General features: G+C 41.4%; 1 protein-coding gene across 1 annotated transcript; it reads right to left on the bottom strand.

Annotated features, from left to right (window-relative positions):
* Positions 1–22,447: 22,447 nt before the first annotated feature.
* TWIST1 (twist family bHLH transcription factor 1) lies at positions 22,448–24,201 on the bottom strand. Its single transcript, XM_039238856.1, has 2 exons — positions 23,470–24,201; positions 22,448–22,951 (listed from the first exon to the last, which is right to left on the bottom strand). Exon 1 carries the CDS (start codon positions 24,115–24,117, stop codon positions 23,512–23,514), a length of 606 nt encoding a protein of 201 aa, XP_039094787.1. The 5' UTR covers positions 24,118–24,201; the 3' UTR covers positions 22,448–22,951; positions 23,470–23,511.
* Between the last annotated feature and the right edge of the window lie 55 nt (positions 24,202–24,256).

The raw sequence follows: 24,256 nt of genomic DNA, 5'->3' as shown, positions 1-24,256 counted from the left end.
CCTATTACCATACTTGTAAAATGAGGATTATATACATCACTCTGTGGGGTTCTTTAAGAATTAGAGGTTATGTATATATGGATAGGATATATGCTAACTTATAAACAAGTGATTTTTTTTATCTGATAAACTGATTGGATCACAGGTATATCTACTAATCAAGATGTTTCTTGGTCTGCTTGAGACTGCAACCAGACTTTTTTCAAGTCTTTTATAAAGATCTGCTTTAGATAAACACTAACACTTCAGATTTACAGGAGAATTGGATACTTTGGTTGTCCTGCAATACATGAGTACAAGATGCAATAGAGAGTAATTTGGAGCTCCAAATTCCTAGCCCATAATGATTAGCAACAATCTTGCTACTTATTCATGATATATTTACTTAACTTTCATTGTATGGCTAACATCAGGATTACAGAGGTGACTAAAACAGACAATACCTTAACCCCCTAAAATTTACATATACAAAATTGGGTGGGAATGACAGGCACAAAGCTACCAGATTGGAGAGGCAAAAAAACAAAGGCTGTGGGGAAATATAAAATAGGATTATAGATGGGGCTGTGGATTATGTGTGTGGATTGGCCTAAAAAAGAACAGATGTTTGAAGGAGCTCTTCCCTTTTACAATGAAAAGAATGTTTCTTAGATTATTTGAATTTTTATCATTTAGTGGATTTGCCACTTCTGGTTTTGATTTAGATTTTGATTAATTACTCTAGCTAGTTTTTTTGTTGTTGGTGGTTTGTTTGATTTTGTTTTTTGGGGTTTTTTAAAGTTTCATCCAAAAGTCTTGTTACTGTATCTCCTAGGAATCCCACCTATAATTGTCAGGATTGTAAATCGAATACACTTCATGTTTTCTGCAGTGTCAGTAGGAATTGAGGGAAGAGATTTCTTCCCAAGATATTTTAAGCAAAATTTTTCAGAACTCTGGATAAAAAGGGGCTCTGTTATGGGCTGACTTTTATCCTCCGAAAATTCACATGTTGAAGTCATAATCCTCTGCTCCCTCAGACCATGACTGTCTTTTAAGATAGAACTTTTAAAGAGGTAAGACTAAAGGAAGTCATTAGGGTGTGCATAATTCAATATGACTAGTGTCCTCATAGGACGAGGACATTGGGCCATAGGAACATACAGAAGAGAGGCCATGTGAAGGCACAGGGAGAAGAAGGCACCCTGCAAGCCCAGGAGAGAGGCCTCCCAAGAAACCAACACTGCCACACCTGGATCTTGCATTTCTGTCCTTCAGAGTTGTGAGAAAATAACTGTTTGTCATTTAAGTGCACCCATCCTTCCTTATGGGAGCCGTAGCTAACTGATAGACACTCCACAGTGATGTGAAAGCCATTTAGCCCATTTGCCCTCTCGGTCATTTATTTTTCAGGTTATTTGACTTCAGCTCATAATAAAGATGTAGAATTATAAACATTTTTTAACATTTGTGAAAGAACCTCAGTCTTCACCCTCTAGGACCAAAGGTATGCTTCCCTAGTTCAATTCTCTTGTTTTTTTTTTTAATTCCCTTTGGGCAGAGAGGTAAGGTATCAGACTAGGACCAAATTTTTCTTCTCTATAAAAGAGGAGAAACATTCTGACAAAAATGGCATTCCCATTTGATTTCTGAGGTCTCAGTGGAATGCCACATAAAAGTTATATCCTATTCTTGGGGGAAGAGATAAATCTGAACCACAAATCTATCTTAGAAGAGATTGAAATAATTTTATGTTTATCAATTACTTCCTTGATTTTTCATTTCTCCCTCTCTCATTTCTCTCTCCTTTACTATCAGCCATCAAAAAAAAAAAAAAAAAAAGGGCAGAAAGGGTTACAGGTTAATAAAGAGTCTCTGTCAGCAAGAAATGATTTGGGATGTCATAGACTAGTTCTTGCTCATTGATATCTTAGAATTTAACAGAAAGTCGGAATGCTGGACCAGCAGAGCAGGAAATTCCTTCCAAGCCCCTACTTCCACATCTGCTGCCTGTTTTTAAATCCATTGACTGAAGTTCAACAGTGTCCCCAAGTTTCCTCAATTAATCTGTCAGTTAGAAATTCCCTACTAGGGCCTCTTCATCTTTGATAGATGAAAGACCCCTAAGTCCTTTTTTCCAGAAACATTGATACTGTAATAATGTTTGCAAAGTGGTAATGAGATTAGGACACCATTCATATACAGTCGGTGCCACACACATCCACACAGTTATCAGAATAGGACATTTGTGAAGTCCTTTGTATTTCTAAAGTTCTTCTTAACAATTCTCTCATGTAATCCTCGACAACTGTTTCAGTAAGTAGGCAGTTGCTGTCCCTGTCTTATTAATTTCCGAGAGGGTATGACAAGGAAGGAGGCCAGCAGCAGAGATGTCAACTAACTCAGGCAGCAGATAGGTGGACCTAGAACCCAGGTCTCCTGCTCCCCATCTTGTACATTCCATTGCTTAAAAATACATAAATGCTGTGCTTAGGTGCACACATTTGACTTTTTTGACAATTTGAATACATCAGAATTTTTTTTAATCTGGTAATTTGAAATTACTGATCAATCAAGTGAAAAGAGTTACTCTGGTCATACATGTAACCACTGCCTCAGGGTCTGGAGTATCTGGGACACAGGTGTGCTTTGTTATATCAGTGGGATTCAGGGCAATTAATGTTTTCTTTCTCCTGTCGCCTATTTAGCACACAGAAAGGCTGGCCTGCTTGAGAATCCTCATGTGATCCTTGATTGCATTACAAAATATGATCAAAAGACTCCACCTCAATGGTCATGATTGTGCTGCTTGCTAAACTCAATGGCAATTTATTTAAATATGATACTCTGCAGGAGAACTCCTTCAAAGAAAAAGCACAACAGGCAGTTTATCATTTCCATGCGAGGCATTTGGAGTTATTGCCTCTTGAAAGCATTGGGGAAACAAGGATAATGCTGGTGGAAGAGTTAAAATGTGATATGATCATAAGCCCCACTCTCTATGAACAATGCCAGTTATGTCCTAGAGTTAATAGCTTGGTGGTCCCTTCTTAACACAAATCAGCCTTCCAAACAGAGGGAAAAGATGGGTGTGGGTGGTAAGGAAATTAGGAGCATGGATTCTAGACAATAACACATCTGAGATAATCGAGTGATGCAAGCACATTACTATTCAATGTGTGGCAGAGTGCCGCTAATTCACTAAAAAGCTAACTCAGGCAAATATAAATTAAAGCATGTGCGGGACAGGATTGTAAAAAATAAGAGCAATTAGCACTGCAGTATGTGCACATCTGCAATAATCCTGTTTGATGCATCTTCTATTAATTAACTTTATTGGAAGAAAAAAATCAGGTCAACAGAAGGAAATGCACAGCTTTTGGCCACTACAAAGCATTTCCAAACATTGACTAAGTTTGCCATATAAATGTGTCAAATGTCTTCCTTTAAGCCCAAAATAGAAAGGCAAAATGATTCTTATTTGTAAAGCTATGATTTTTAAGCTCACAAAGTTTAATCTTTAGAAGTGCGTTATGACAACTTTTGTTCATGTGCTAATTTTTCTCCCTGGGTACATTTTTCCTGTGTTTTATGGGGGATGTTACGTTAAAAAGTAGGTTGAATAATTTCACTTATTTACACATGACCTGCAACCTGATCAAATCTATGATTTGAAATATGTAATGTGAAAAATTATAATTAGGCTCCTGAATCTGGAAAGACTTCATTATATAGTCTTTATTCAATAATATGTTTTAAAATTGCTATGTTCAAGTAAGTACAGAAAGCAAGATTTTAGATCTAAACTAATAGATAAAAATTCAGTGTGGAAAGTAGTTTTAGACTGCAATTTTTAGTCCTTTTCACAGAATAAAAATAATTTAACTCCTTCTTCATAGGTTGTTAAATGTTTCTCATTAAATGTTTGCTATTTGACCAGTAATTTCTAAAATCACTAGCATAGGTGGGCAAATGATCAGTTGTCAATAAATTAAAATATATGTTGAGACATGAGTATTTCTTAAATATATCTTCCAGTATGTCTCATTCTTATAGTCTATTTGCTTTTAAAACAGAGCTCTAAAATGGAAAAAAAAACTATATTTGGTGAGGTAATGTTTATATCAAACAACAAAAATTATTTTCCTTAATTAAAATTGGAAGCAGTTTATGCTTTCTGATTCATGTAAATTCTTTATCTTTCTGATTCCAAATGTGCTTACTTTAAGTAACTGATATATTTGGTTTTCACCTTGCTTTTTCATTTACAAAGAAAGCAAATAATATGATGGTAAATAAGGCAATACATTAATTCATTAATTATCATTGTCTAATTATTTTGACAAAACTCTGGCTCAACAGAAATACTTTTAAAAGTATATGATTACTGTGATATGACAATTCATTTTCAATAATACCATCAAGGGCAAACCTACAATACAAGCACTAGAAGTCTTTCTCTATTTGTAGATTTTAAAAATTTAAAGCATTGGACTTAATCCAATGATATGTTTTGCTATGAATTAGGTTTAATTGTGATAATAAAATACGTATTTAATTTTTAAAAATAAAATCACTTTTGATATAGATGTTTTAATTCAAAATACATTTTCTGCACTAAATAATAATTAAATATTAAAACAGAAACAACAGGCAAGTATAAATTCTTGAGGAAAAGTATTACGTTGTTTAAATCAATTCAATACAAACAATATAATTACAAACTGGATCAAATGTTTTAATCAATATAAATTGGCTCTCTTGATTGAGTTATGAATTTTAGTTTCTATATGATTACATGTAAGGTAATGTTTGAAAAGCAATACTTTGAAAAAATACATCCACTATAACCATGAACTTTTGCCTTCTGTGTTATGTACATCAGGTGACTTTATTTCCTGAGACCTAATCTGTGTAAATAGCTTGGCGTCTTAAGTGAAGTCAGTAAAATAGATACCCTTGAAAGCACTGCTTCTCCATACACCACACGCAAAGATTGTACAAGTGACTATAACTTCTAAAACTTGATTTGAGAATATCCTTTTTGTTAAGTTCGTACCATTAAATACATCTATACCACAGATCAAAATCTGCACTGTCATTTTAGAAATGTGTTGAATTTGTGATTTTTGACTATATGTTAAGGTTAGGTAAGAATTGGTGTTTATGAAAAATATTATTTTATAGTAAGTCAGTGTGAATATTAGTGTCTCAAAGAAATTACACTAATCATGTGTGCCCTCTACCACACCATCCTGCCAATACTGTTTTGTTTTGTTTTTTTAATATTTGCATGTATGTGGCCTGGGCTCTACCTGTCATTCTTCAGAGGTCTAAAGTCCCTTGGACATACAGCCAGATCAGAGCTTCCGCATTAACTCTCAATTTCCTGGCTTTTTGAGGCCTTCGGCAGACCCATGTTTCTTTAACATTGGGGTTTTTGTGTGGTTTAATATTTCTAAAAGCAGTAAATTATTTCCAGCATATGTAAAAAAGACAAATTTCTCTGTGGTTAGTGACCACAAAACAAAACAAGAAACAGAAATACTTCAGAGAATGAGTCCTAAGAAAAGTTTCAAGTTTTAAGCCCTTACTTTGATGTCATACGTGAAAAAGAAAATTTTGATGAAAAATTGTGAACTAATGCTTTAAAGAATTCTCAAAGCCAATATACATTCCTGCATCTATCATTTTCATTATCAGTAATAAGCATGCTAATTGTACTCAAACACGTATACTCATTGTCTCTCATGTCTTAAAACATAGCTACGAACCGTTGAGTAAGATTAATATTGACTAGTAAAGATACCTTATGAATAATTTAAGATAGAATTAATCTTTGATTTAAGGGATAAATAACAAATACTTTCCTTTAACAAGAAAATGGTAAAGTTAAACTATTAGCAAATGACTTTTAAAAGTAATGAGGTGTTACTAATTTATCACTACTTTTGCATTTGCTCCCAGACTTCAAGTTTTTATTTCTGTTTTTTAACTACAGTAATTTGAAGTTCACAAAGAGTTTTCGGATTTATAAATAATGCTTTATTTCGCAAGTTTTAAGTTACAATTTTTTTTGGAAAATACATTTTACTTGATCTTATAGACATAAAATTGGGCATCTGACAGAAAAATGTCTTGATAAGTGAGTTGGCAATGGTAATTTAAAACTGCATTTTATTGAAGCATCATCAGAGATATTAGCATCTGGGTGTAAGCCAGATGCTTTGTTTAAGCTACATCTTGTTATCCAAGCACACTTTCCAGTATGCTTACCTTGTTACGACTTGTCTCCTCTTGTGTTTGTTACGAGTTAAATTAGTAGTATGACAGAATGATAATGTTTGTGATATAATCTACCACTCTCCCCAATTTTAGAGAACCTGATGTTCAGATAAATTCAGTTAACTGGCAAATAACACAGCTAATAGGTGGTGGAGCTTAGACTAGACTTTTCTTTTTTTTTCACTCATACCCTAACCCAACTCAACTATACATCAGAAGTGGAACTTTCATTTAGGGCAAAATCAATGCAAGAAGACTTCATAACCTCAAAGCAAAGATACATGTCCCAATGAAAAGGCCAGCATTAAGGGTCTGATTACTCTGTGTAAGAAAAAGAAGAGCAAAACCCATACTCCGACTATCTAATAAAGCAGGGAAAAATCTTAAGCATCATTCATTGTTTCACATTGCTAAATCTTCACCTTCTTTCTCAAATGTGGCTTCATTCATAGAGAGAGCACAAAGCAATGGGGATTTCATGGAAGAGAGAGACTGACAATGGCAAGATGCAGTACAGATTCTAGACTCTCAAATTCAGGCAAAGTAAGATCAGGGAGTTTTTAACTTTTTCATCATTTCTCCTGCTTGTTTATGCATATTCCTTCTGGAGCAGATCAAAACTAAGCTGAGAACCTAGATGGTATGTACAGATAAAGAAAATGGGCATATCACTGAGATTTCTACCCCTGATACGGTAAAACCAATGTTATATATGGAACAGCTTTTTCTAAACTTTCTAAATGAAAAAATTCTTGGATTCTCATATCTTGGATCTGAGAATTTCTAAACTTAGAAAAATAGGAAGACACACACCCACGGTTCTTTTTCTTTTTATATATAACTGTAAAATGGACCAATGACAGCTTCAGAATATATGATATAAAAATCACTCCAGAACTTTTTTTTTATTTATCATAAAAATCTTTCACTTTGAAAGACAGATTCCATGTGAGAAACTCATATGAAATATAAGATAAAGGAAAGAAAAAAAATCAAATCAGTTGTTGTTTAATAAATTATTTTGTTTCAAATGTATAATTTTTCTCAGATGGAAACTACAGTCACGTTTATTATGAAGTACTCTCTATTAAAAATATATCTACATACTCCTGTTAGTTCTTCTTACTGGAATAAAATACAGAGGTGTCTTTACTTACAAAAGCAGAGTTGGGATCCCTGCCCCTGTGAATTTTAAAATTAAAAGTAAATTACCATATGGTCTCCCAAGAGGACATTAAAACATAAATGTTAAGTGTAATATCACAGTCAGAATTGTCAAACATGGAGTTACCAGTAAATCACATATAGTGATGCCAAGGAATAATCCAGATTCAGGACTCTTTCAGATTAATAACTGTAATGTGAAGCCAGTGACAATGCTTGAAATGATGAGCAAAACAAAATTCCAGGAAAGAAAAAGATAGTTACAAGTAAGGTAAATACGTTTAAGTTTTACAATGTGCAAATAGCTCAAGGAATTTACATACATAGCTACACATAAATACATATCACATTAACGCTATGCTTCCTGGCTGAGACCCACACGTGCTCTCTTACTTATAAGGAATGGAATTTAAAGATCATACTTCCACTTTCTATGTGCAATGGAAATTTTTTTATATTTTAGACTCAATAATTTGAATAGAAGCTGTGATTTTTCTGAAGAAGTAAGGCCAAAGTTCCAAAGTTGCTACTCTATTCTCCTTTTTCACATGCACAAGGGTGCCACTTCTTAGAGATTTTCATTCTTAAAGGGCAAGGAGCAGTTAGGTGGGATGTCAAAGAAACACAGCCATGCTAATGGCCTGGTAGATGTTACTACCGTTTCCAGCAGTAACAAAGACTCCACTGTGTGCCCTCAGGTGAGTCACTTAACCTGCTGTGTCATGACTGCTCCATCTGCAAATTAGATAATCACCTTTGCCACCTATCTTCCTCCCAGGGTTGTTTTGAGAATGTCATAACTGGTCATTTGTTTGATCTATTCAAGAAACACTCAGTGCCCTTGGACCCTGAATGTGCATACTCAAGTGCAAGATCAGTTATGAAACTACATCCAGCAGGAATGTTTCCTTACTGAAAGAGACAAAGGGCAGCCAATTGAAGAATGCCAGACCCAAATGACATCTTGAAGGCCTTTGAGATTCTCAGATGAAAGGCTTTATATAAAAATAAAGTATTGTTATTACCTAGGCAAAGAAAAATGCATGCATTTTCTGTCAGCATTCAAGAGCCCTATATAGTGGCGCCCTCTGCCCTCCTTTGATATTTCGTTTGCATCCAGTTTGATGACAACATAGATAAATTCTCTATTTGGTGCCATTGGACCTGGGTTGCATTTCAGTGTGTGGAAAATGACGAAATGAAAGAGAGAAGCCTTTGAAAGAAAGTGAAAATAAATGTAATAGCCAAAAGCCAAATAATAGTCATAGTATATTTAAAGTCTATTAAAGAGCAGCAGTCAGGGTATCAAATGCACACACTCTCATCCTCTGTGGTCAGCCTACTATGTGGACCACCTGCCTTAAATTACACAAGTTCACCGCATCCCTGGAGTGAGGGGGGAAGGCAGGAAAAGAATGGGGGTGGAGAAGCAGCTTTCTCTATTCATACTAATCACACCAAATTTAAAATAGTTTTAGAATACCTCTTTTCAATTCAATATAACAATCAATTATATTTAACTCTCTAAACCACCACTCTTGTGTTTGGAGTAATGTATGCATATATATGCAATACGTAAGTAACTTGGAGTTTCAGTTTTTCAGTAGATACTGATTGACATATACTGTTTAGTAACCAGCGTTCATACTGTTTTAGGAGGTGATGGGGCACTGTAGAGCTTTTTATAGCACGGGAATAAAGGAAAATAGAACTCTAACTGGATGGATCAGGAGAAGAGACCCTTCTGGATAAACTGCCCCAGTTTGGTTTAGAAACACATGTGGAGACTCTCTATTTGGGTCTTTGACAGAAATCAAGTGGAATCAATTTCATAGACTTGAAAACATACTGATAACAAGCTACCCAGATCTCTTATTAAGTTTGACAATTGCTGCTTTTGAGGTGCCAAGGCTGCTACCCACGGTGTGAGGGATGTTTATTGAACAAAGGCATTTGGGCCATGGAGTAAGGGGCCTGATGTCAGCCCTGCTCTGACAGACAAACCATAAGCCCTCGGAAAAAGGGATCCCTTTACTTATTCACACAAAGAAATCATATAGGCAAATGGTAGCTATGGGCTCCACATAGAAAGCACTCTAAAACACTTAAGTTAAAATTAATGTCTGAATCTCAAAGTTTTAATTCATATTTTCTTTTGTGCTTATTTGGGTTTTCATTGTAAACCTGAGAGGTAAGTATATGAATTTCCTCACCATCACGGTATGGGACTGTCACATTGTATTTGTTTGTTTGTTTGTTTTTGGTTCTTTTAGATGTGAATTCTGCCTCTCTGCCTCAGTTTCCCTAATAGTATAGCAACGATGTTCAAATCAACAAAAATGTCATGTGACAGGTGCTAAGCAAGATGCTGAGATTCTAGTAGTGAGCTGGATAGGCGCAAAAATCTTAGTCTAATAAGCAGCTATATAAAATGTTGCTACAGATTGGTAAGTGTGTGTTGAAAAGAAAGGACAAGTAGCAAAGGCCAAAAGAAAATATTCTTAGAGTCACTTTTACTCTCTGTTCTAAAGTTTCCACTCAGAATGCTAAAAGCAGAGTGAACCACTTTTGCCTCTCCACTCCTATTCTTCCACAGGTAGGGGGCCCTAATTTTCTGCACCCCCCAGAATATCAAAGAAAACCACTTGGTGGAGCTTTCAGCACACGTGCAGCAAATATCCACAGGTAAGACCAACCTTATGTGATCAGAGGTTCGTTTGTTCGTTGTGATGAACATGACACAGTCACTTCTACATAGCCTTTAGGCTTTACAGGGACCCCCAAGAAATGTTTGTTGATTGAATAATCCTGCATTTGTTTAACTAAAGGCAGTGTCACAGTGGCCACCCACGCAGCCTGTCACTTGGGGAAAAGTGGTTGGGGAAGAATGAACATTTCGAAACTGCCTCTGCAGATCTACAGTGATATTTAACTCTAGCTGTACAATCAGGCAACTGGGTAGATCTTTCAAAGGAGTAAATGAGAGTCACTGTGACTATACATTCGAATAAGTTCACCCTCTCTCTACCTGGGGTGTTACGTTTCTTAATTCTGCTACTAACAACTTGATTTCAAATTGTTCTTTGCATCAGTAACTCATGAAAACAAACCCCACTAGGAAAGCATGTCAGACATAAGAATAGCATTAGGGATCACAAACTGAAAAGGCCTCTGGGATCATTTGCACAGAGTAGGAAAACCCACTTATGATCACTCGCCTTTGGTTCTGCCTCATTCCATAATCACTCCATGGGGCAAACTACACTCCTGGTTTTTCTACCCAACAAACAGTTTCTGCACATGCTAGTTAAATTATCTTTCTTTTTCCATCAGTCTTAAATTTGTAAGAGTATTCTCAGTGGTAATTATCCTTATAAAAGGAAAAAATAATGGTCTTGGGGCATTTTTCCACAAACAAGGCTTTGTACCAGTAATTGTAAAAATCAAAATAAAATAAAAAGACCTCTGAAAGGTACACATATAAATAATATTACTATTAGAATTTTTGGTATAAATAAAGCCCTACTCACTTTCATTCTTAGGAAATGAAAAGATAAAACAGCTAAATAGGATGCTGGCCAGGTGTTACATCCATACACAGAGTGGTGTCCAGCCTCACTTGTTAACAGACAGTCATGGTCTTGTTATCTGCTTTGTTTACACAAAAATGTAGTAAAAGAGAAAAATAGTAAGCCTTGGGGAATAGTTGATCAGCTAGAAGAAAATGGGTAGTTTTCATACTCAGGCCAATTCTGGAGTTGACAAACCTGCTTAAAACTTTGAAATCATGCTCCTAAGTAGAGAAAAGAGTACTGGACCAGGCCCAGTTAGTCTTGGGCAAATATCTTAAACACTGGACTCCAGAGTCGTTCTCTGTCACCTAACTGGGTTATCAATTGAGGACGGTATGTAAATCACCATCAGGCGAATATTGACACTGAGAACATCTTGTCCAAGGAAGCGGAAAATGAGGTACCAAAGACACTCTTGAAGGCATTGCGAAGTGAACCACAATGAAATCTGGAAATGATGACAATGAAATCAGACCAACTATCAGGGCTTATTGGAGGATTGGTCCAAAAGTAGCAGCTGACTAGCACATTAACCTACAATTCAACAGTTAAAGTTTGATGTCATTTTTTAGAAAGCTTCCTATGGAAGCTGTAAGTGGAAAACAAGCTAATGCTCCTAAGTGGAAAAAAGCAGCTACCTAAGAGACCCTAATTACATTTTAGAGCTTATTCCAAGTTGCACACCAGTCTAGGTCATCACAGCCAACTACAGAAATAACACCACCAGTGTCACCTTCCAGCATAAAAGGCTCTCTCTCAACATGGCAGAATTAATAGAATTCCCAAAATTCAAGAATTTTGGGAGGTAACATTTCAGAAAAGCAGTTTGTGTTAGCTATTAAAAATCAAAAATGGCCACACCAATGTACACCCTCCCTCCATCCCCTACTGAAATGTAATTTGCTATCAAAGATATCACAGATGGTTTTCTCCAGAAAACAAATGCCAAACACATACGAGTTCAACACTAATTTTTCCTTACAGAGAATACAGATGACCCCTTTGACCACCAGCCTGTCTTTCATGCTGGTTTTAGAAACCCTGTCAGGAAGAATCAAAATTTCTGCGGCTTGTGGGACTTTTTTCAGGGTATAAGGTCTTGACCAGCAAATATGAAAGTATATTGTTTGGTTTCCTCTCAATATCAATACTTAGTATCACATTTTGGGTCTTGTAAGTGCTCCCATATGTTTCAGAAATAATTAAATTTTTATTGACATTTTGGCCTGCCTCCTAAAGATGAATATCCTTCAGCTGTTAAACATTTGATAGGTTTGAAGTTGAAAAAGTTTTTTATTTAATATTTTTATGCTTTTGAATGTATACATACAGAAAAGACGAGAGGTGACCTGAGTCTTTTGATGTGGTGATTGGAACGCTAGGAAAAAGGCAGTGACTTTCAAAAACTCTCAGGCCCTGCTTAGAGAGGAGGGGAATAATCAGTATGTCTTTTGTCATATGATTAAGCTTATCAAATCAGGACCGTTTCTGCATAAACCAATAAACTCTGATCTGGTTCTTTGTTTTGTAATGTTATAAAGAATGAAGAAAGCTTGTACATTGGAAAATTCGTGGCTTTTTCTTCTTCTTCTTCTTCTTCTTCTTCTTCTTCTTCTTCTTCTTCTTCAGGTTCTTGAGTTAATCCATTCTCTTTCACCCAGGAAATCGGGTTTACTTCTCAATTGGGAAAACAAACCTTTGACCTGCAAGTTACTAACCTCAAAGGGAGTGTGGAGACTCCTCAGAGAAAGACTGAAATAGTCAGACACTCTTTCCCAAATATCACAGATTCCGAGCCTTGTGGGATTCTAAGCAAATAACCAGAATATCATTCATGGCTAAACCTTCCTCTGTAAGCAGGCATTTTCGAGCAGTGCCCTGGCCTCGACCCTCCTCACCGCTGGTCTTCGAGCCTGCTCGGCTAATTCCTTCCTTAATTTGCCTTCACCTTGGGAAAGAAGAAAGAAAACAAAGTCCTCCTTCCCAGTCCCCAATCATTTCGGAGAAGAAATGGCTGGAAACCGTGGTTTCCTGGGGGAAAAGCGTCTGCTAGAAGCTACTGCGGGTCGGGCCCACCTTTAGCTTCAGGTTGACAAATGTCTTCAGCGCGCTCTCTGCTCTGTGGGCCCTAGGGGTCCCCTAAAATCTCACTAGAGTCCGCCCTGTCTGACCTGCCCCCTGCAGCGGCGCACATTTCAGCTTTTCAGCTTCACGGTGGAGCTCGCAGTAATTGAGTCGGGAGGGTTATTTTTCCTGGCCTCGCCTCACCACCGTCCTACAACTGCGGGGAGCTTTCGGAAAGACATCGCTTCCACCCCCAATCCTGCCCCGATTCCCTGGCTGCCTCTGCGCTCTGTCCCGGCCTCCGCCCCGCAGGAACCAGTACTGCTATCCACGCGGCCTCGGCCAGAGACTGAGGCCGGCGGGGGAAACCACCAGGGGTCCCAACGGAGAGCTTATTCCCTCCCTGCCTTACATTGGTGGGTCAAATCGCATTAACACCAAACCACCAACGGGGCGGGAGCAGGTGGTTAATTGCATAAAATAGAGTTAACTGCTAGAGACTAACTTCACAGCAGTGACTTGGTTTCTCTCCCTAGGTTGGTCATCGAGAAAAGGTCTCTTCCTCCTCCTTAAATTGGAAGGCGGGGAAGGGTTATCAGCTGCTCAAGAAGGCTGGTGGTGTATACTATCAATTTAAGGTGACCCGCAGGGTGGCGCGGTAGGCGCGCTGGCTCTCATCCTCGCGCCTATTGGAAGCAGGTTTCCCTCACCCCTTCCAGGAAGGTAAGAGCTTTGGCATCTGGAAGTGTCAGAAAGGAGCCTTTTGCCATAAATCATCCTGAAAAGCATTCAAATCAGACAAGCGTCTAGAGACCCCTTAGACACTCCATCCCCAAAATCCTAGATCAAAGTGCAATTCCTGGAACCATAAACACCTATTATAAGCAAAATCCTACTTATCTGGAGGATGCTAAAACTGAGAGAGAAGGAGTAAGAGGCATTTGTCGCTGGAAATCCCTCGCACAAATTCACAAGCTCTATCTTTTCTTAGATTTGTCAACTGCTTTCTTGCGGATGGCCAACCACAGCATTTCTAACCTCGCCCAATACGCGTTTCGAGGGTCCTCCGAATAGCTGGCTGGAGAGTTTAGAACGCGGTACTGGACATTTCGCTTTCGCTTGTTTTTTCAACCAAGAGAAGCAGGTGCGAGAGAATCCGGGGCTTGGGAGATGGGAGGCGGAGAAAGGGAATCCACTTAGTCTGAGTTTGGAGGCAGCAAGTGCTCCTTACCGATTACACTGGTGCGGCAAACCTCAGGGCGCAGCACTGTTCATCCGAAACTTAGAAAACTCGGAACAGAAAATACCCGCCCAGGCAATTTGTGCTCTCGCCGAATTCCCTCTCTGGGCTGAGTTATATTTGCACCGTAACCCTGCAAATGTCCAAGTTCTCTCCAGAGGGATCATCAGAGGGACAAGAACATTAAGAGGGGATCTGGAGGGGGAGACGTCTACGATTCCAAAAAAGCAACTTTCTGGCCTCAGAAATGAAAAGACTCCAATTTTTACCACCACCGATTGTACTGAACTGAAATCTCAAGTCTGGAGCAGGGATGGCCCCGCCGAGCGTCTACGGCGGAAGCTAGGGGGCGGCGGGGTTGAGGGCAGGAGGTTGGCGGGGGCCGCGTGGGGGGGTTCCTTGCACGGAGAGACCTCCCCCCCACATACATTCCCCGCGGGAAGACGCGCTCCCTGCGCGGGTACCGCGAGAGGGGGCGTTAGGAACGGCGCTGGCAGCTCGCTGACTCCAGGGTTGAGATTATTCGACACGTGTCTTTTACTCCTCACAATCCATTTCTTACGGGTGATTTATGAACGAATCTCTTTGATCTGGGACGGTTTTTATCTGTCCACTGTTACAGATGACAGACGCGGCTGCTAAAATGCCTCGTTCCCGCTGCCTAAAAGGTTGCTCCCCCTCTTCCCAAATGCCGTTGCTTTTTCTCTTGGTGATCCCCACCCCCCTGTCTCTTCGCTCTCCTCCTCTACCCCCAGCCCTGTCAGCTATATTAGTTGCAGTCCCTCCGGATGTTTTAAGTCAACAAAAAAGCGCTGGGCAGGGTCAGCTGGGAGCCAAGGCGGGCAGATTTGGGGCACGCTATCCCCTTGGTGTCACATGTGTTGGGGTCCTAAGAAGGCCTCCAGCCAGGAACCCAAAAGCGCGGGTGCCCACGTTCGGAAGGGAGAAGGCAAATCCCCGGCAGTCAAGTTCCGGGGTTGGGGGTGGGGGGCGCCTTTGCTCCGAGAAGGCACGGGTAGCTGAGGGCAGTGTCACTGCGGTTAGGTGCGCCGGGACTCCTCTGAACAATCACTTTGGCTTAATTGGAGAGGGAATGCGGGGGCAGAAAAGGGGGAGAGGGGATCACGTTGCGCAGCCTGCTAGTCCCTAATAGGTAAAAGAAAGGCAGAGTCTCAGAAGCCGTTATTAATAGATCTTTTTTGTTTCTTTTTCTTTTCGTGTGTGTGTGTGCGCGCGCGCGTGCGTGCGTGTGTGTGTGTGTGTGTGTGTGTTAGTAGTATTTCATTAAAACCATATCCTGGAACAAAGAGTTGTTCTTTCATGTTTCTTTGCTTTGTTATTACTCTGACAGGAGTTCTAAAAACAGGATTTTGCAAATCAAAGGATCCCTGGAGTCCGTGCCCCCTCCCAGCCCCCCCTTTCCTTTACCAAACTGCCCTTGGTATCATTATCCTACTACGGATTCTTATACTCTTGATTTAGCCGGAGGACATTTAATAGCTGACTGGATTAAATATTGCAGACTCCAGCCTGGGCTATTTGAAAATCCGGGTCGTGGACTGTGCCTAACTTCAGAGAAGGAAAACTGATCTATGAGATGTGTTTTAAGTTTCACTCAGTCGAGGCCTGGAGAAAAGGAAGAGGAAGAAGGATTCTCTGCTCCGGGTCTCTTTTTTTACGTTACAAAGTTAAAAGTTTTAAAAGGTGTGTATTGATGGGGGAGGGAGGAGGTAGCAAGAGAAGGGAATGGTGAAATGAGGCGATAGGCAACCTTAGCAAGACGCTAACAGAAATTTCCTTCTGTCATAATGAAAGGGGGATTTATAAGAGCATTTGAAAGAAGGCTGCGCTGGAAGGTATGGTTCTGCCCAGGAATGGAACACACTGTTGGAGGGGGGCATCAAGAGACCTCGCTGGATTCATTGTGGCTGCTAAACTTCCAGTCCTGGCATGGTCTCTTTTTGCTACATGTTAGCTCTCAACAATAGTAACAATTCTTTGATTGGCGTTAAGTTTCATAAACAAAGGAAGAGAAGAAAAACTGTTGTGTCCAGTACTATGTTTATAAATGGAAGTCTGGAAGTCCCTAAGGCAGGCGTCCCATATCAGAGTCAGGCTGTGGGGGCTCATCCAGGCTGGGCAAACCCAGAGGAGCAGGATCTGAGGTCTTCCTCCAGGACGCTTCGGGGGGCCATAACCAGATATGATATGTATCCAAAAGTAATAAATCAAGGTTAAGTTCCTCCAGGGACAGCTGGATGAGTATCTAGATTAAATGCCATAGAGAGAAAAGATATGCCTCTTTATCTGCTCTTGCCGTTTCAAAAACTGTCACCCTTAAAGTTGATCATTTCGAATTTGTTTCAATTCTTTGGAAATCCAAAGAGGATTAGTATAAACTCTGACAGTAAATTTAGATTTAATATTGTGGAAGAAAGTACCCCAACTTACATTTAAAAAAAAAAATACAGAGCTGTATGGGCAGCTATATAATAAGTATAAGCCAGGTGCCATGTCAACTTTACAAAGATTGGGAATAATGTGGCATTTAAATGGAGAGCCATGGAACAGTTCGTTCATTTAGTGTACAGTCTTAAAAGTATTGTCAACAAATATTGTAAACCTTAATTGCACAGAGATCCTGGCCTGAGCCACGCGTTAATATTGACAATGGCTTCTATAAATATCTCTCTTTAGAAGAGAAAAAGGAATGGAACTGTCTTTCACAACTGGGCAACTACTAATTCATTTTAGTTTTGTTTATGAACTGAGCTTCCTTCTTGCATGGAAGGAGAAAAAAGTCTCTTATTGGTACAAGTAGTTTTTAAAAAGCCTTCTCAACCAAACCAATAATTTAACTTCCTAAAAGCCCTACCCCTTGAGTAGCAAGGATCCCCAGAGCCTGGGTCCCAGCCCCAGGAGTGAGGGATCACCGGCTCATCTGCTCATCTTTCAGCCCATCCAACCATCTTGGAGGTTTAGGGTCTGTCAGGCCTGGCATTCCTTCTCTCTTATCACTCTCTACCCCTTCAAAAAGGGAATTGATTAGTTTCAGCTTTTCCAAACCGAGATCCGATACGTTTCTCAGGATCAAGTCTCTGAGAGGCCAGGACAGAAACGTGGGGGATGGGAAACATGAAGATGGAAAACGTGAGCGGGTAAGAAATTTGCCAGCCACCCCAACCTTCTGCACCCAAGACACTTAGGGGCTGGGGGTGCTGGGAGGGGATAGGATTGCGACTTCTCCTGGAAGACGCACTTAACGATTTAGGCAGTGTCTTCCCTTTCCGGTGGCAAATATTTAAAGGAGAGAATAGATACCTAGAAAAGGAGGTTGATGATTTATGTCTGGATTTTCCTCCAAGCATTTGCCTCCCTTGTATTCACAGGCGTGGCCCCATTTGCAAATTGTACATCTGTTCTCTTCACGTGACATTTCATAAAAGCCCTAACATCTGGGCAAGATAAACTTCCTTCAGGTACCTGCTTAACTTTTCACTTGTCACACTCGTGCCCCCCCCCCCCCATGCGTCCCTTTAACCCCCCCGCCTGCCTCGGTGGCGGGGTCTGTGGCGCGCTTTGGTCCAGCCCCCAGGCTCGCGGCACCCCCAGCCTCGATGACCCCACGCCGCCTGCTCCCAAAGCCAACCTCTGCCAGGGCCAACTTCTTTGGCCTCACGTCTCCCGCCTCTGGCTCCGCTGTGCAGGTAAGTGAGGGCACCATCTTGAACCCAAGGAGAAAAGTCCTACTGCCTTCGATTCCGGCTTCAAACCAAAAACAAAACAAACAAAACAAAACTACCTCCTCCACAATCTTCACACTCGCGCTTGGGTTCCACAGTCTCGCATGCATCTGCATATTCCTCAGTGAAATGAGAAAAGAGTGCTGCTGATCCTGATGGTGGTCTTTTCATTGAACATTCGCTCATTTCTGGTCGATGTGTAAACTGCCTGTTTTACGGAAACGTAACTTCACTTGCTCATTATCTTTAATCTCCCCTCCCCCAAGAAGGCTGCCTTTGGGAATGGAGGTTTTTAGACATTTTTTTTTCTTTTCCTAATCTGGAATTTTATTCACGCATAAGCACGAAGACACATCCACAAACTTAGTGGGGAGGGGAGGTGGAGTGGAAGGAAAAGAAAACAGTCCACGTAAACAAGAACGACAGCCGTTGGAGCCTTCGCTGAAGCAAACCCCAAACGATCTCATTGCAGGGCGCCCACGAAATCCCGGCTATAATTGAGTGTTTTCTTTGAGGTTTTCTGACCATGTGCTTTTTACCATGGTTACTATGACTCTGATAGGAGAAGCTGGATATTCATTATGATCCGGCCCCATCCTTTCCCCAAGGTTTACCTCCCTGGCCCTTATAAAGAAGTCGAATACAAAGGGGGGACTTTTGTGCCAGTGATTTTAACCTGCCCCACCTTCCAGTGACCTGCCACATGCTCCTTCTTACTTTATAGGCATCTGGGAATTCCATACATGCCTTAAACTCCAATTACACACCTTCTTCAAAGGACACGTGCTTTGATTTGCTAAGAACATTAAGTGGGCTCACGTCCTGGGGCCTTGGGACAAAAGCAAATGGCAAATGTATCCCACGCCCGGTTTACTGGGTCTATCTTTTGCTGTTCGGTAAATAAGGATAATTAATAATCCTGTTGGCATTTTTGAGGTCTCGGTTTCGAGGTTTCTGGGAAAGAGTGGGGTTGCCGGCTTTGAAAAATTACGAGGAAACCGATTACTCCTTCCGCTTTGCCGGTGCACTTTCCTTCCACTTTCGCTGGTGCTGGGGGTGGGGCACGCCTTCCGACGCAACAGGCAGAAAATTCTGGAAAAGTGGCCCCCGGGGATCCCCCGCTCGACCCCCGTTTGTCGCTAATACGGGCCTGTCTCTGGAAATTTGAGGTTGGGCCTTTGCCTGACTCTTGCTGCTGCTGCTGCCTTTGCTACCGCTGACACTTGGAACGGCCGCCTCCGCGCAGCGGCCGGACGCGGGGCCCGGAGCGGTCCACGCAGTCGGAGGAGGGCACGGGCACTGTCACCCTCCCCAGCGTGTGGCACCGGACCGCCACCCACGCAGGGGAGTCTGGGCCTGTGCCCCCCTCCCGCGCCCGCCACAGGTGAGACTCCCGCTCCCCACGGAGCTCTGTTTGGGTTTCCGTGGCGTTTGTTCCCCGCAGGTTTGTTTGTTTTTCTTCAAATTACAGATGCAGGGAAAACCGCCTGACATCATGAGAGCGGGACAAACGCTCACTTTGAAGGATTCCTGGGCAGGACTTCAAGTGAAATCATATGCCTGCGAAGAACTTGATACCGGCCTAGAGAAAATAACCAGTTCTGGGTTTGCCAAACCGTGGAATGTGCAAAATGCTCGACTTTTTTGCAAGAGGCCAAGTGTCCCTTAAAAAGCTCCATTATGAATATGAGCCTGAAGACTGCAGGAGCAAGAAGCTTGTGCCGTTGTTGAGTGTGGGAAAAAAGTACACACAGATGTGAGTTTTTGCTATTTAACGTTATTTTATTTTATTAATAATTTGTACTTTAGGGAGGATGCCTGCAACTGTGCATGAATTATCATCTGTGCATGTGCTCAACAAGTGTGTGCACAAAGAAGGGAAATAAATGTGTCTGAGAACAAAAATTTACTGCTTTCTTATGACTGAAGCCTATCGATCCAATGAAGTTAAAAGCAAGATTTAAACAATATATATGTGCACAGTAAAGGAACCATTTTTACTCAGTTGTTTAGAATTCACCCAAGGCAATTTTATACAGCATTTTTTTTCTCCAGTGAACGCATTCTGGCTAAAGGACAGAGTCCCCGTCCAGCCATCACATTAAATTCTCACTTCTGAAGCAGAGGTTAATTCACTTTAAGTGTTCTTTAAATAAGAATAGGTAGCAAAAAGATTGAAAACAGGAAAAAAAATGGTAGAGCAAAAGAAACAACAGGGGGCTTTATTTCTATTCTGAAAAAGAATTAGCATTGTTATGTGCAAAGGGGAGGAGACTGGGAATATAAAAACAGTCTGCAATCTGAAAATTGTATTCTAATAGTTAATATTTTCCACCGTGAATTATTGTCATGCAGATTAAAGATATTCATCGCCTTTCATTCATTCATTCATTCATTTCTCTGAAAATCTAGGGGAAAAATATTCCCTTCAGTTTAGCAACATAAATAAGGCATTTGCTTTTCTCCAAAGGGTTCTCTTGTGAGAAAAGTAAAGAGAAAAAAATACCAAAAAAAATTTTTAATTTAAAAAGGCAAATGAAAGGCTACCTTTTGTGAGACCTCTGGGTTTTACAGCGTCAGATATAAGATAGAGATTACCTTCTGAACAGCAGTGACAGCCAGCTCCATCCTGATGTACGTCAAGAAATCTGAAATATCAAATAGTCAGACCAAGCTAGTGAACAAGGAGATTCCTCCGTGAACAGTTTAGAAAATGGAGGTATAGGATGATAACACACAACAGAGAGAATTACCATCTTGATGTGCTCTCCGTCATGTTTCTAGGAAACCTCCTTACATTTCTACCCTATACACATGCTCACTCGCGCGCTCTCTCTCTCACACTCTGCAAATACACCCACACCCTACAAATACATGCACACGTAATCACTTTCCCGGCTCATGTAGTTATTTGGTAAAGGACTATCAAAATCCAAAATTAATTCCCCAAGCCTTCACTAACCTTTTCGGGTAAGTAAATGCTATAGGCTCCTTATCCTAAAATATGGTCTCAAATATTCAGAATAGTAAATTTACAATATTGTTATGTCAGCATTCTCTGATGTTGTGTGGGAGGAAAAGAAAAACCTTCAGGCAATAATAGCCTCAATCTGAGTTGAACAAACACGACCTGTTTGGATTCATCTACACTTATTTGCCATAGCCATTGTTTGAAATAGACAGCAAAATTATTTTCCAGTTTGAAAGCTTCCCAGATGACACCTGTATGCAGTAAACCACATGTAAAAGAACTACGTGATACAAATTTACTGCGTCTAATGATATTAGTGGTAAGAGCCAATATATTCCTTGCTCAAAAATAACCATAGTGAAATAAACATCAAGCCCCATTTAACTTAACTTCATCAAATTTTGTATACCTATAAGTAACCAAGGAAAAATTCCACGTTCATTTTGGATAAAATATACTTGCTAATGAACTGACCAGAAAATGAATAGGTATAGCATTTAAAATTATAATTGCTTCAATAGGTACTGAAGATCCTGAAAGTTCAGGTTCTTTGTTTATTGTATTTTACTTCATAGTTATATGTTCTTCATATATATACATATGTAAAGAAGGAGCATGCTTCCCAAATGGATAACATCAACATAGGAAAGTATTCTTAACTTGGGCTTTTCTTTTAAGCAAATATGACATTAAATATCATTTTCATTCATGAGTTAGGCAAATTACTCTACAACTGGAACTATCTTTCCTGCTGAATTAAACTTTATTATTTTCAATGCATTTGTATTGATTTATATGTGTACAATATAAATATAGGTCATTTTAAGAACACTTTATACACACTTTCACTGAAATGAACCTCTTATTTAAAAATCCTAACAGTGGAGGGCATGACAAAAATATAGAGTTAAGAGAAAATACCACTGGCTTCATATTGCTTATATGCATTGAACTGTTTTATAGCTGCCTCCTCAAAATATAAGCAAGAGAGGTGAATAACAAATGTGTTACGTTTTCGCTGTTTGGAGACCTGATAAGAAGATGAAGGACAGATGCCACAAAGCCTACCGAACACCAAACTGGAATAATAATAAAGCTGTCTTTCTAAATAACATGCCTGTGCCTGTCAGTAGCTAGTTTATTTGCGTTTTTCACTGCTTTGTTTATATTAGTGCCCCCTCCCTCCTGGGTGCCTCCAGAGTTAAACAAGCAAGTATTTACCGCCAACTTAATCCTGAGCTTTAAAAATATAGACCAAACTCTGAGGTTCTTAAAATTTTCAATCATATTTATTTATTGCAGAAAAATAATATACAAAGATATTTACAAAACAATCATAAAAATATGAATGCATTTAGACACCGGATCTATTTGCATTTTACCATGGGTCATCAATAAATAAATAGAATGTTGTTTTTTGTATTTTAAGTTTTTTTTTTTCCCTCAGAGGAAGAACGTAAAGAGGAGTGAACTGACTGTGATTTTGCAAATCAGTCTGATCCCCGTATTTTTATGTCTAAAGATGTTCTTAAAATTCCTCTGGTTGTTACCATTTTAAAATGGAGAAAGTCCATAATGATGCCTTTCCTTTCAGTGGCTGATTGGCACGACCTCTTGAGAATGCATGCATGAAAAAATAAAAATAAAAACATTCTTCGTCAAAAAAAAAAAAAAAAAAGGAACACAAACAACTGTTCAGACTTCTATCAGAATGTAGAGGTGTGAGGATGGTGCCGCTGCCCGTCTGGGAATCACTGTCCGCGGGCCTGTCTCGCTTTCTCTTTTAAAAGTGCGCCCCACGCCCTGTTTCTTTGAATTTGGGTTCTGCTCTTCTAATTTCCAAGAAAATCTTTGGCATATATATTTATTTTTAGTTATCCAGCTCCAGAGTCTCTAGACTGTCCATTTTCTCCTTCTCTGGAAACAAGGACATCTGCAAAAACCCAGAGGGGAGGGGGGGAAAGTTGGTTATTGTTTAGGTCTTCGTGGCTGTTTTCTAAGACTAGTGAGCACTGCTCTTATCACCACTACTGAGAAACTGCGCTGAACAACCTGGAAGGATTTCAGCCCAAGGGCAAGAGGAAGTGGGTGGGCGGAAAGAAGGAGGAGGTGGAATTTGGAAACATTTGTTTTAAGGAGAACGAAAACTTAAAGCCAAAAGAAAGGGAGGCGCTGGCAAGAAAACTGTCCTTACCCATGACCCTGGAGTCTTTCTCGTCTTCCCTCCTGTCCGGCACGCACACTCACGCACACGCACACTCCTCACCAGGGCGCATCCCCCCTCTCCCTAGCGGGGACCGACCAGCCTTTCGGAGACGCTCAGGGGACACGGTGGCGCAGGCTTGAGAGGTGGGTGGGAGACGGGGCTGAGGAAGGGACAGGGAGCCACGGCCGGCCGTCAGTCCGTCCGCCACCTGAGCGGCGAAGGGGCGCAGAGGCGCTGGTCCTTACCTAGGTCTCCGGCCCTGCCGAGGGGGTGGGGAGCTCCGCCTGCTAGTGGGACGCGGACATGGACCAGGCCCCCTCCATCCTCCAGACCGAGAATGCGTAGCTGAGCCGCTCATGGGCCACATAGCTGCAGCTTGCCATCTTGGAGTCCAGCTCGTCGCTCTGGAGAACCTGGTAGAGGAAGTCGATGTACCTGGCCGCCAACTTGAGGGTCTGGATCTTGCTCAGCTTGTCCGAGGGCAGCGTGGGGATGATCTTCCGCAGCGCGGCGAACGCCTCGTTCAGCGACTGCGTGCGCTGGCGCTCCCGCACGTTGGCCATGACCCGCTGCGTCTGCAGCTCCTCGTAGGACTGCGGGCTCCCGCCGCCGCTGCTGCTGCCGCCGCCGCCGGCGCCGCCGGCGCCGCCGCCGCCCGCAGACTTCTTGCCGCGCTTGCCCTGGGCCGGGCTGCCCGGCTCGTCGCCGCCTCCGACGCCCCCGCCCGCGGCCCCGCCGGGCCCCGCGCCGCCGCCCGCGCTGCGCCGGCTGCTGCGCCGCTTGCGGCCCCCGCGCTTGCCGCTCGGCGGCTGCTGCCGGTCCGGCTCTTCCTCGCTGTTGCTCAGGCTGTCGTCGGCCGGCGAGACTGGCGAGCTGGACACGTCCTGCATCATCTCTCAGGTGGCAGCGCGCGGCCTCGCAGGCCCGGGGCAGAGGGGCGGCCCGGGGAAAAGAGGAGAGCGGGGCGCCTCAGCCCGCCAGCTTCCCCCGCGCGCGGCGCCGGCCGGGGCGGTGCGGCCCGCCGAGGAGGGA

The sequence above is a fragment of the Hyaena hyaena genome, unplaced genomic scaffold (genome assembly GCF_003009895.1).
Source record: "Hyaena hyaena isolate Hyena2069 unplaced genomic scaffold, ASM300989v1 scaffold_149, whole genome shotgun sequence".
In the NCBI taxonomy this organism is placed as follows: Eukaryota; Metazoa; Chordata; class Mammalia; order Carnivora; family Hyaenidae; genus Hyaena; species Hyaena hyaena.
Note: the sequence above shows the minus strand (reverse complement) of the source record. Positions and strands in the feature narration are given on the sequence as shown.

Bases quoted from the DNA above. Each gene is read 5' to 3' on its own strand.
- TWIST1 (XM_039238856.1), bottom strand. From the start codon at position 24,117: ATGATGCAGGACGTGTCCAGCTCGCCAGTCTCGCCGGCCGACGACAGC.